The sequence below is a fragment of the Centroberyx affinis genome, unplaced genomic scaffold (genome assembly GCF_046629955.1).
Source record: "Centroberyx affinis isolate AG114_WGS23_722 - 3 ecotype Tasmania unplaced genomic scaffold, CSIRO-AGI_Caff_v1 ptg000267l_1, whole genome shotgun sequence".
In the NCBI taxonomy this organism is placed as follows: domain Eukaryota; kingdom Metazoa; phylum Chordata; class Actinopteri; order Beryciformes; family Berycidae; genus Centroberyx; species Centroberyx affinis.
The window spans coordinates 104580-117502 of NW_027278948.1; the positions used below are offsets into that span (position 1 = coordinate 104580).

General features: G+C 44.8%; 1 protein-coding gene across 4 annotated transcripts; it reads left to right on the plus strand.

Moving 5' to 3' along the window:
- Positions 1-49: 49 nt before the first annotated feature.
- On the plus strand, positions 50-12720 carry nol10 (nucleolar protein 10). 4 transcript variants are annotated; one of them, XM_071546989.1, is made up of 22 exons: positions 50-192; positions 832-877; positions 981-1079; positions 1314-1391; positions 1485-1522; positions 1684-1820; positions 1959-2024; positions 2145-2205; positions 3058-3143; positions 3454-3532; positions 3716-3865; positions 4216-4282; positions 5273-5325; positions 7604-7730; positions 9560-9639; positions 9828-9926; positions 10402-10494; positions 10675-10851; positions 11004-11170; positions 11234-11314; positions 11658-11760; positions 11965-12720. In XM_071546989.1, exons 1-22 carry the CDS (start codon positions 127-129, stop codon positions 12133-12135), a joined length of 2124 nt encoding a protein of 707 aa, XP_071403090.1. In that variant the 5' UTR covers positions 50-126; the 3' UTR covers positions 12136-12720. The 4 variants fall into 4 exon arrangements, with proteins under 4 accessions (XP_071403090.1, XP_071403082.1, XP_071403106.1 ...); XM_071546981.1 differs by having other exon boundaries at positions 11004-11314; XM_071547005.1 differs by lacking the exon at positions 3716-3865.
- Positions 12721-12923: the final 203 nt, after the last annotated feature.

The following is a 12923-nucleotide window of genomic DNA, read 5'->3' on the forward strand; positions in this document are numbered from 1 at the left end:
TTTCTGAAAGCTCCCGTTCGCTTCCTGTTTTTACTCCGATGCAACAACGTGGATTGAGAGGAAAAGTTCACCGGTCTGGGGCAAGCTGAGTGTTATGTGTGACCAGAGTCTTGTTCATCATCTAAAATGCAGATATCTAGTGTGAATGATGTGAAGATTTATAATCTCAGCCATGGGAAATCTCTTCCAGAGGTAAGACGCACGAGCCGGTCCGTGTACATACAATGTTAGCTAACTTAATTTAGCTCGCCATGGGAAGAGTAACGTTAGCTACGTGCCGTTCTCTCGTGTATGGAGAAAACATCATGCCAAACTTTATTAAAAATGTCAGTTTAATTTTGCCTTGCTTAACAGTAAATAGGACATACTTCTAACTTTTAAGAATCATTAGGACCCCCTCAATTCAATACTATGCGGCATTTATTTCAGTAAAAATTAAGTTTAGAGAATTTAGAGTGAATTTAGAGATTCCCTCAAACTTCCAGTAAAATACTCGCCGCAGGACGGAAGCAAGCGATGTGAAATAATTATTAAATTTGAGATTTTACTGAAAATAAGTGCTGCTTGATGGATTGTCTGTATGCCGAATTTACCCGAAGAAACTATCAATTAGTGAAATGTCCTGCCTTATGTTCTGTTAGATATGCATGTGTCCTGATAAGCAAGGCAACAATAAACTGCCAGGTTTTAGAATAGAGTTTGGCGTGAAGTTTCCATTGAAGAGAAAATGGCACTTCTCGGGGCTTTGAAGCGTAGTTTACATGTGGATTTAGCATAAGTAACGTTCATTAGCGACCTCACCTCCAAACCACCTGTCTCTTTAACCTGCAGTGGCTCTCAGATCGGAAGAAGAGACAGCTGCAAAAGAAAGATGTTGGTGAGTTGCTGCCTGCTACAACTTCAGCATCGGGACTGGTACGTTTGCTCAGAAACGTTTTGTTGTTCTGACTTGCCCTTCTTTTCTCTTCTCCTCTCCTCAGACATCCAGCGCAGGATTGAGCTCATCCAGGACTTTGAGATGCCAACTGTGTGCACCTCTATCAAAGTGTCCAGGGATGGGCAGTTCATCCTCGCAGCAGGTAAGAGGAACTGTGGATGGTACTGTATGTCAACACACCTTACTATAAAGTGAGATTCCGTGTGACGGCACTAGAGTTCGACCGATATGGATTTTTTCAGGCTATATATATAGGCATGTATCAGTCTAACCCTAGATAGCACTGATGAGAAACAAGAAGACGGTTTCACCATTTCCGAATTCCCACGAGAATGCTGACGTATCATTTCCTTTCCTCTATCTTCATCGTTTTCAGGCACTTACAAGCCCAGGATTCGCTGTTATGACACCTACCAGTTGTCTCTGAAGTTCGAACGCTGCCTGGATTCAGACGGTGAGTCGTGGAGACAGACCCGCCAGTTGTCTGAACGTCTCCACCTTGCCATAAACGGTGTGTGATAAGTCTGTTCTCTCTCCCTCTCTTAAGTTGTGGCCTTCGACATCCTGTCCGATGACTACTCTAAGGTAAGACTCGCCCTACTTCACTCCCGCTATTGGAATTGCACTCTTCTACACCTAAACCGATTTCTGTGTACTCAGACTCAGTCACAAGATTTATATTTTAGTGGTTTTGACTTCACGTTTGCTTTTAAATTCACCGTCCGTTTTCATTTCTGTGTGTGTAGCTGGTGTTTCTGCACTCCGACCGCTATGTGGAGTTCCACTCCCAGCACGGACACTACTACAAGACACGTATTCCCAGGTTTGGACGGGACTTCGCCTACCACTATCCCTCCTGTGACTTGTATTTTGTGGGGGCAAGGTGAGAATAAGGCTCAAAAAATGATGTTGGGAACCGCTTTGCGTTTTTGAGATTCATCCTATGCTTGTATCAGAAATGAAAGTCGTGTTTGGCGTCCAGTGCTACATTTATACAATGTTAATGCAATTTGATTTTCAGCTCGGAGGTGTACAGACTGAATCTGGAACAAGGCCGCTTCCTCAACTCCCTTCAGACCGATGCTGTGTAAGTATTATGAGGCGTCATCTTTGGTACAATCAGAGTTGGCTGTTATCTGATAATGCGGTTTGCGGTGCTGTCAGCTGATGTTTTACGCGCCTCTCCTCCTCTTGTCTTGTCTACCAGGGAGCACAATGTGTGTGACATCAACCCCGTCCATCACTTGTTCGCCACAGGAACCACAGAGGTGAGTGTCATGGCAGGCTGGTGTGTGGAACGAGACACCGGTCATTAGCAGACACCGGTGAAACGGCGACAATAGTTGTAGTCTGTGGTGCTTGTTACCTTACTAGAGTCTTATTTTTTCACCACGCAATTGCAGGTTTCTTTGAGCTGCATGTCAGAACGGGGTTAGTAGGACAGTGTGGAAAACTTTTTAATGTTTTTTTAATTTCACTGTATCTTCTGCCAGTTGGTCAATTATGCTGCCCATTTAGTTTCAGAACTTTCATGAGCTATGTTCAGTTAGAAATACACAGGTTTCACTAGCTTTGTGTCTTCATTTTGGTTTTTAAAGCTGCACTAGGCAGGATTTTAATGTGAAACTACACTCGTCCTATCAGCCTAAATCACAAAGTGGGACTGCGACAGAGAAGAGCGTCTCATCCGCATAAACTGAGATGCTCCAAATTCGCCCTTTTGAAATTCAGGTGTTGGATGTGGACATTTTGCTGTGATGAAGTGATGAATTGAAACTTTAAGAGTGAAAGACTCTTAAAGTTGTCTCCTAAATAGCAGCAAGCGAGCGCTCCGTCCAGAGAAAGCTGGACTCACCATCATTAGATCTTTGGTTTCTTTTGGTATAAAGCATCACAGACCGGTTGGGTTGGTAAACATGAGCGTGCTTGTGAGCCGTTTATTGACATCACGTTAACATGATTTCTGGTCAAACGGTTACTTCTTGCTGCCATTTGGAGTCACCAACATGCAAAGTTGCCTAGTGCAGTAGTAATAAATGGTCTTTAACTAGTCTTAAATTTGTCTTTCTGAAACCTGCAGAGAGCCTGCATTTGTTTGACATTTCCGTTCTGTTCTACAGGGAAAGGTGGAATGCTGGGACCCTCGTGTCCGGAACCGGGTGGGCATGCTGGACTGCGCCCTGAGCAGCGTAACGGAGGGAACAGAGTCAGTACCAAGCAGTCACACAAAGATGTCAAATGATATCATCTGAACTTAGCCCAAGGAAACATGTCCAGCCACGGGGCACTTTTTCCCATACCTGCATCTGCATTTTCAATTGTTTTTTCTTATTATGATAGCTATATCATAACCCCATAGCTATCAAAAAAGTATAGTATTATTATTAAATGGCTTTATCATTTTGAATGCAAATGCCTTTCGTGCCTCCATTTCTGCCATTGTGTGATGAAAGTGTCACTTTGTCTTTTTTCCTGCAAAGATTATATTGATATTCTTCCTGTGTTTTTGTCTACAGAGTGCAAGGTTTGCCTTCGGTCAGCGCTCTCAAGTTTAACGGCTCCCTCAACATGGCGGTAGGCACCAGCACTGGACAGGTAAGCCTGAGAGATTCAGCTGTGTGGGGACACGCTCACACTATTTGCCTTTTTTTGAAAAGCCAATAGTGTGAACACAGCCATAGGTATTTTTTTCTCTTGTTTGTTTTTGATTAGCACTTGGCAGAACTCAACTGATCTCTGAATTTCATTAGAGTTTCTCCATCTGCCGCTCTCTTGAAGGTGCTGCTGTATGACCTGCGCTCCAGTCGCCCCCTGCTGGTGAAAGACCACTACTACAACCTGCCCATCAAGTCCCTCAACTTCCACGAGCAGCTGGACCTGGTGCTGTCTGCCGACTCCAAGATCATCAAGATCTGGAACAAAGACACTGTGAGAATCAGTGATAACCTTTGCAGTAACATAGACTCTCAGTTGGTTCTACATTGGCTTGCTTCATTCCAATAGTAGCCAAAATGTAGTCAGTAATCATGATTCATGCAGAATGTCAGTGGCAGTGTAACAATGGCATTGTTTGTTAGGCATTGTTTATTAGGAGTGTGAAGTGTGTCCACATAAGCATGAACTAGTGTGAAAAAAACAACTTGTTGGCAGAAACCTTGTTATGCTATAAATACATACAATGTGGAAATGGCAGTCCATGTAGAAATATAACAAAGAGATGTAAATTATGTAAAATGACTATTTTTGATGCAAGTAACAATTCATTTCCATCACCCCAGGGCAAGGTGTTCTCCTCCATTGAACCTCAGACCAACATCAATGATGTGTGCATCTACCCTAAATCAGGTGGGAACAGCTTCTCTTCTTTCTGTATGCATCTGCCTAACAAGAGAACATGAGTGCAGTTCTCCTTCCGCCTCTAGATGGCGCCACCTCACAGCAGAGTTCAGCCCCCATTTGACTTTGCAGCCTCGTCTTGTCTGTCATTGCATGTCGGTCGTGTTTAAACACGCTACCAAACCGAAGGTGAACTTGCCCATTGAAGGCATAGTTGAAACCTCTCATGTGGTTCTGTAGTAAACCAGATGTGTAATCTATATTTTTGAATTTAATATTTCCAAACAATGTCTTGAGAAATGTCCAGTACCCAGATTTTAGTCTGAGATCAGCCTTAATCACTGACCTTAAAGCCATAGTTTGAAATTTTGAATTAGTTGTTATTCTTTACCAAAAAAGTTTCTACAATTGTCAACATTGGTTAAAATGAGGAAGGCCAAAAATGCGAAAAACTTTTTTTAAGGAAATGGAAGTACAATTGTAGAAACTTTCCCCCATGACATAAGTGTGAAAATGTCAACAGAATCCATTTGGCTAAACAAATGGTTTGCCTTCATAAAATTTGCTTAGAAGGTGCTGTCTCATAGTTTTTTCATGGTTTCATACTTGAAGCAGTGACTCTGTTGTAAGGGAAATTACTTGGAAGCATAAGAGGTTCTTATGTTATTTTTCTAAATGCCTTGCAGTTGCATAAATGCTTATTAACACAATGGATTATGATTCCGTTCTAATTAGGGCAGAAAGTAACTTTTGTCCAGACTACAGTGGCTGGTAAATCCCCAAATTAACCAGCCTTTGTAACTGTTTCTGCTGTAACTATTTTTACAATGCAACCTCCAAATGATAGCCGGTGGAGCTGACAAACTTCCTAACACCTGGCTGGCGTTAACCCCCCCCCCCCCCCCCAACTGGATTCCATATTTACACCACAGACCTATAAATGTCTGCCCTCCTTCCTTCCTGACATTGTTTTCCGCTCTTCCTGTGTCTCATCCACAGGTATGCTCTTCACTGCCAACGAGGACCCCAAGATGAACACGTTCTACATCCCGGTGAGTCCTGAGTCTCTCGCATTCCCCGGCCGTGACGGTGCGAGCCACGCGCGGCCGACAGGTTTCATTCATCCGTTTCCTTCAAGCCGGCGGCGTCCCGTCTCTGCCTTTGGGTGTAAATGAACAGTCCCTAGTGTAAACCCGACGATGCGTATTTATAGCCTCTTATTCTAGAGAAAGCATGTGTACATAGCAAACTAGGCTTTGCTTTGTGTAAATGGGTTTATTTCAGGCGTGATAGAGACAGATGGAGAGATGGTGAACTTTGGCTGTTCTCGCCTGGATTAGAGAGAGGAACAGGGTGAAATGTCTCACCCTGTTTGATATATGTAGAATTGATCAATACCACACTGGTTGTCTTAAGGAAGTCTGTTTGGATCAGATTCCACACAAGTATGCATGCTATTATTAACATTAATCTTGGGTTTCAGGGGAAGAGTTTTAATGTCCTGCGGTCTAAATGCTGTTTCAGAGGCTTTTCCACTCTGTCAAGAATACAGTTCTGGGGGAATGCTTGTAATTTTTTGGCACGAAAATCGCCACATTTTAAGATCTTGAATATCGCCACAAAATTTCAGGTCGTCATTACGGTCCTTAAAAATCCTTCATAATTTCAACCCTATTGGAGATTGACAGTAGTTTTATGTGTGTGGGCAAGTAGCAATGAAAAGTATGAGGGTTATCTTCCCAGCCACTTCCAGCCACTCATTTGCATATCATCTCCCGAGAGCTCCAGCCTGTGGGTGGCTCCGGGTACGAGTTCCAACTTGTTTGAGTAATGAGTTACCTCTGTCATTTATGTGTCTACTAAGCATGCAGTGTCAAAGTATGAAGCCCTCCACTCCTCACATACCACTGCTTGTCTCTCTGGGGCGGCTGGTAGCTTTATCAGCTATGCTGTAGACTTTGGCCTTAAGATGTTAAGATGCGTGTGTGTGTATAATGTCATCATTAAGGTGGACCGAATAGACAATGCAGTCAGGCATGACAGGAAACCACTGAACGGGCAAAATGACTCAGTTTAGTCTTGTGTTGTCTGTTCGAATAGACTTTTATTTCATATTTGTTTCCTTTGGGGGGAAAAAAGGTGCAGGTAAATTGATCCCCAAAAGGCCCCTGTTGTATGTAACCACTGACCAGTGATGTAATGACCAGGAAACGGCTCCACGTCACAAGTTTGTTATTTGCAAGTCAGTTGATTCACATGAATATATATATATATATATATACAGCTGTCCCGGGTCGGGTGGCACAAATAGTGTCGCGCCAACTTCGCCAGCCGGGGGAATGCATTCTCTTTCATTGTGCTGGTAGAGGTGCTGTATTTCAACTTTGTATTACGATGTTTACAATGAACACTGTTGTCTTTTCGGGTATAATGCACCGCCCACTTGCTTGGCTTTCTTCTTCCTCTGTATAGGCGGTGAAAGTTAAATTGCGCCTTGTGGCGGTAAATCATTTCCGAAAAAAATTAGAAATGGCACATAACGTACATTATTGATTAATATATGCTTGATCGATCAAATTGTTAACGGTGATTAATCGATCGTTGATTAATCATTAACATCCCTAAAAGAAAGGCTTCATTCTTGTGATTCAGAGACATTCAAAGAATTCCCCTTCATTCTCAGACAACGGCCTTTGTTTGGTAAATAACTTTGGCAGGGTTCTTTCCTAGAATTAGTTCCAGATCATTGCTAATGAGACGCCGAAGGGAACGTGATTTGCAATCCTGGTTTAGCACTATTCCTAGTTGAGGGTTTCCTAATATGAGCTGGTATGGGAATGAGGCTTTCTGGGAATGCGAAGCACACAGTCAGAGGTGACAATATTGAGACAAGGGAGTGAAATTGGTTCTTATTGCTGTAAACACATTACCTTTATTTTACTATGTCAAAACAAGTACAAACTCTATAATATTTGTAGGTGATGTCATGAAAGTTCACTTTTGGTCACACATGCCTCGCATAAAATAACCCGCACAACATGAGAGGCAGTTTCACTTTTGCTGTGCTCATGCTTTTGCTGTATGCATCAGCGGCAGCGGGGGTCATGTCATCACGTTTCCAACGACTCGGCCGCAAAGTGAAGCGTTGGCAGTGCTCAGTATTATCTAACTGGAATCGTAACATGAACTGTGAGAGTTATTTTTGCCTCGACAAATGCACGACGGACTTGATAGTTACTCAGTCAACAGTCTAAATCTGAACCAGACCTCACACTAAGGTGCGTGTGTGTGTGTGTGTGTGTGTGTGTGTGCGTGCGTGTGTGCGCACAGGCCCTTGGCCCCGCTCCTCGATGGTGCTCCTTCCTAGACAACCTGACAGAGGAGCTGGAGGAGAGCCCAGAGAGCACCGTCTATGACGACTACAAGTTTGTTACCCGGAAGGACCTGGAAAGCCTGGGTGAGAGCTTGGCACTGAGTTTTTTTGTCCTTTTCAAACATCGTTTGTGATCAGCTGCCACATATTAAGGGACCCCCCCCCCATCAAAATCTAGTGCCCTAAACTAGACCAACAGAGTGACTTGCACTAGGTGCTGGTCCCAGCTTTAAAGCAGTATTCCACATAGTTTTAACATGGGGGTTATTTGGCACTTGACCACCATGAAAACCAGAATATAATCTACTCACCAAGATCAGATGCAGCTGGACAAGTTTGTAGTGTTCAGATTTTTACTTCCCATTCATTTGAATGAGGCCATGAAAATAGAGTGAAAACTGACATTTAACATGTTGGTGAACAGATTCAACAACAGATCCTGCTGCTGTGATTTTCAACTAACTATGGGTCCAACATTTTAGAACAGAATTTCACCAAACAGTATTTTTATTGACAGAAGAGAACATAGCAGAGGGATACCGTTTAGGAGAGATAGTTCCTGCTTGGGAGACTGGATCTACATTTATTTTTAAATACTAATTTTAGTGTAAACCAAGAATAGAAATGCAAAATGATGAAGGAACCAGGACTGCTTTGTTGTCTTAAAAGCAGGATCTGTTGCTGAATCTGTTCATCAACATGTTAAATGTCAGTTTTCAGTCTATTTTCGTGGCTCATTCAAATGAATGGGAAGTAAAACTCAGAACGCTACAAACTCGTCCAGCTGCATCCGATCTAGGTGAGTAGTTTATATGCTGGTTTTCATGGCGGTCAAGAGCCAAATAACCCCCATGTTAAAACTAAGTGGAATATTGCTATAAAAGGAAATACCACACGGTTATACACCCAGCTCCACAACAAGGCTTTTCCCTTTTCTTCTGAATCATTGCGGGCAGTTCATCCATTTTCTCTCTTACTTACTGAGACGGAGGGAGAGCAGAGAGACTCGCGGACATTAAAGAGATCACGGTACAAAGAGAGATTTGAAACCAGGCCCACGAGGTTTGAGGCTGCGCCGCGCGGCCTTTTAACTTTTCTTTAACTACGAATCAATCTGAGCCATTTTGCCGCCTCGGGGGTTAGCGCAGGAGGCTAGACTGCCTAAGTAGAGGCCCGCAGAGCGTTTGAGAGGGTTAAGGTAAGCGGAGTGGTGTGTGTGTGTGTGTGTGTGTGTGTGTGTGTGTGTGTGTGTGCGTGTGTGTGGGGAGGGGTGAACAGCGAACACTGGAAGGGTTGAATGAACATCGGAATGCAGGCTCAGCAGTAAAGAGATCAAATGACAAGGAGGAGGAAAGTGGTTGGCTGCCGCGGAATAAAAGAAGAGGAGGGGGGCAGGGGAGTTGGTTTACAGCAGCTGTGTAACGCGGCCCTGTTATGCAACCAGGACGGATAGAGTTGAGTTTCTGGGTAGCGGAAGGATCTCTCCCTTTAGTTACGACACCGACGGTCTTTCAGTGGAAGAGCGCTCCCTCAACATCCTCTGTCTCTCTCCCTCCCTCTTACATGCTTTCTCTTGCACTCATTCACCCAATTAATACCTTCATCACGCCTCATACGTACACACTTCCTGATCCCATGCATGCCTGAACGTGAGCGATCTCACGTCGGATAGAGCCCGAGGCCATTCTGATTTGATTCAGGGGTGTGACACACATCCATTGACCTAATTTGTTTTGTATCTGAGCAACGTTTATGGTTTCAAAAAATTATAATCAGAGTCAATTACTGACTGTCATCCCTGTATTTATGTGCGAGTATCAAAGGGAGAAGTGCAGTTGAAATATATCTGACATGGGAAAGGTTCGAGATAGTTTGTTGAACATGTTTTTAATTGGTTTGTTGGTTGGCGTCAGGTTTGTCTCACCTGGTGGGTTCATCTCTCCTGAGAGCCTACATGCACGGCTTCTTCATGGACATCAGACTGTACCACAAGGTATGCACTTTAACTCTTTCATCAAGTATTAGTTGTGTACTTTTGCAATGCGTGTTAATACGACTTCATTTCTTCTCAGTGGCTTTAGATATAGGCTAATAGGATATGACAGATTAAATGTACTGCAAACGTCTTGCTCTTTTTAAGGGCACATTTAGATTTGATAATGCTGTTTGGTTTGGCTCCAGGTCAAAACCATGGCAAATCCTTTCGCATACGAGGAGTATCGCAAGGATAAGATCCGCCAGAAGATCGAGGAGTCCAGGACCCAGAGAGTGCAGATTAAGGTGAGAGATCCTGACAACTTCTCTCTTTTGTCCACGGCTTAAACCTCTGTTAATAACCGATCTCAGTGAATCACAGCGTGTCGATGTTTAAGGTTACAGTTTTACCTTCTCTTTTCCTTTTTTTTAAGAGAGAGAAAGTCAAAGCCATTAATTTTTCTTGCTCAATCAACATACATATATGGTACATATATGGTTAAGGTCTACGCCTCAATAAAATATCAACTTGTAAAACCGGGTTCTGCTTGCGAATGCCTACAAAGTTATCTTTTAATGTCTGAAGACAAAAGAATACCCAAGAAACCAGTTTATTTTATTTTTATTGAAATAACCGCTGGTGATCGTTAGACTTGATGATGACAATGACCACTTTTTCTTCGCCGGACAAGTCGAGCTGATTGAGTATATACATGATGCATGACAAATTTTGCATGCGTGTGTTGTCCAACCCTCATGGTTTCTGCTGTGACTGAGACAGAAGCTGCCCAAGGTGAACAAGGAGCTGGCGCTCAAGCTGATGGAGGAGGGAGACGACGAAGCGGAGCTGGCTGCCAGGAAAAAGAAGGGCAAGGTAGGAGTGGTGGAGGGGGGTTGGGGTGGTCATGTCTCCATTTTGTGTCCCAAGTAGAGTCCACACACTGAAAGCTAAATTTATTTATTCTAAATTTATGAATGCCTAGAAAGGTACTTGTCACGTCACTTGTTCTACACCTATCTGTTTCCGTCTCACCCAAACCTTCCAAACCTCCAGGTTCTTCCCAGCATCCTGGGCGACGACCGCTTCCAGGTGATGTTCGAGAACCCCGAGTACCAGGTGGACGAGCAGAGCGAGGAGTACCGCCTGCTCAACCCCATCGTCTCCAAGGTCGGCCAGAAGAGGAAGAAGAAGCTGCGCCTTCTCGCCCAGCAGGCCACCGCCGCTCAGCAGGTAACGCTGCGTTTCACTGTTAGTCCTACTACCTAGGCACGTCTAGGAAAGACAGTTTGCTGGCCTTTTACAAGTATGTATAAATGTAGGCTTGCGCTCAATGCCTGGAGAGCGTATTGCGTCAATAAACGTGCCTTTATGCCTCTGTCCAGGAGGACGAGGAGGAGGAGCCCGAGGGGCGAGCCAGCTCCGAGGAAGAGAGCTCGGACGACGACAAGAGCTGGGTGGACGAGGTGAGGGAGCAGCGGAGGCAGCTGCGCCAGGAGGACCGCGACCGGCGGCGGCAGGAGCGGAAGCGGGCGGACCGCGACACCGACCTGCTGGACCGGGAGCAGAGCGGCAGAGAGAGCGCCTCCGCCGCGGCTCAGGGCAAGAAGGCGAGCGAGCCGCGCTTCTTCCAGATCAAAGCCGGGGAGGAGTTCCGCAGCTTTGGCGACGTGTCCCGCAAGCAGAAACTACAGAAGTACGTTCTTGAAAACACATTTGACATTCCATGCCAAAAAAGTCCAAAGAATTACTCAGAAGTACTCAGTGTTTCTGAGTGTTTTCTTGTGTATTGTCAGGGTGGAAAAGCCTCTGAAACAGCATTTAGACCTTCATGGGACACTAAAACTCTCCATTGAAACCCAGACTAATGAAATTCTTTGACTGTTTTTCTGTAGCTGTGGTCAGGGAGGAACCAATAGCAGTCTGATATTACTGCAAAACAATATAGCGGTCAAACCCTAGTTTCCAATATTTGCATGCATATTTACATATGTGTATGTGGAAATATAGTCTGAGGAACAGGTTTGTCTGTCTCCCAGGGCTTCTCTGGAGGACCGTCTGAAGTTGGAGGAGCACTCTGGAACCAGCAACATGGCCGACACCGCGGTGGGCAGCAAGCAGCTCACCTTCACCCTCAAAAAGGTAAAGCTGGTCACGTGGCGCTGTGTGGTTCAGCAGACTAACCATGTTACCTAAGACTTTATCTATTCAAATCCTGCTCGACCTGTCTCACCCCTGTCTCTCTTGGAAAACGTCTCTGTCACTCCCATGCATACTTTCCAAGTTTCTCATGAACGCAACAATTAACTAAGCATCTTTTCTTCCGGCGTTCCCCCTCCTTTCCAGTCGGAGCAGCAGCGGAGGCAGCAGCAGGCGGAGCGGGAGCACCACGAGGAGAGGAAGAAGCTGCGGCGCTCGGCGGGACACCTGAGCAGCGGCCGCGGGAGAGGCTGGGGCGGCGGCAGGGGAAGAGGAGGGAGAGGAGGAGGAAGGGGACGAGGAAGGGGCCGTCACTGAGGAGGACGAGCCCAGTCCTGACCCCCACCGCCTGCGCTCCGAGCTCTACCTCACTTCAAAGCGTTGGCAGTTTCTTCCATCTACTCTGGCGCGTTTTCAAGTTGTAAAGGGCGCTGGTGTTAAGCCCCAACTCTGGCTGATGACATGTTGGAGAGATTCCGCACAACAGCTTGACATTTACGTACAAGTCGAGCCCATCCCGCTCCTGGGTGGGCCTGGCCACGTATTCAGCCACCCTGTGTAAATCCATCGCACATCGGTAAAACACAATTCCCTATGTCGTTGCCTCGGAGCGCAACATAACATAATGTATATCATTATCCAAAGCGTCTCACAGAGCATTCGAGTACATTTTAGCATGGGTGGGCCCAGGGGGAATCAAACATGTGTGTAGAGCTGAGAGGACTTGACATGACCTGCCTTGTCTCAGGCATATATTTTCTCAGAACTGCAGCTCTGTTTCAGTTCAAAGAAGGGGAGAGAGTGTGTGTGTCTGTTAAAACGTTTTTATTGTTTACTCCTCCTGGTTAGTACAGTATATTGTTAAGTCTACAATGAGTAACAATGTGCTTAAACTATTAATATTTGGTATAACACTTATGTGTCTGTGTTGTTTTTATTACTGGCAAGACATCTTCAAGATGTTCATTGACTGTAAAAACATATTATCATTTTATTTCCCAAATAAGGGAACTCTGTACTTCAGGATTGTTGCAGGAAAGCCATATTTCAGATTCATATCCAAAGTGAATGGATACAAGAAGCCAAGACCATCAAACAATACACTG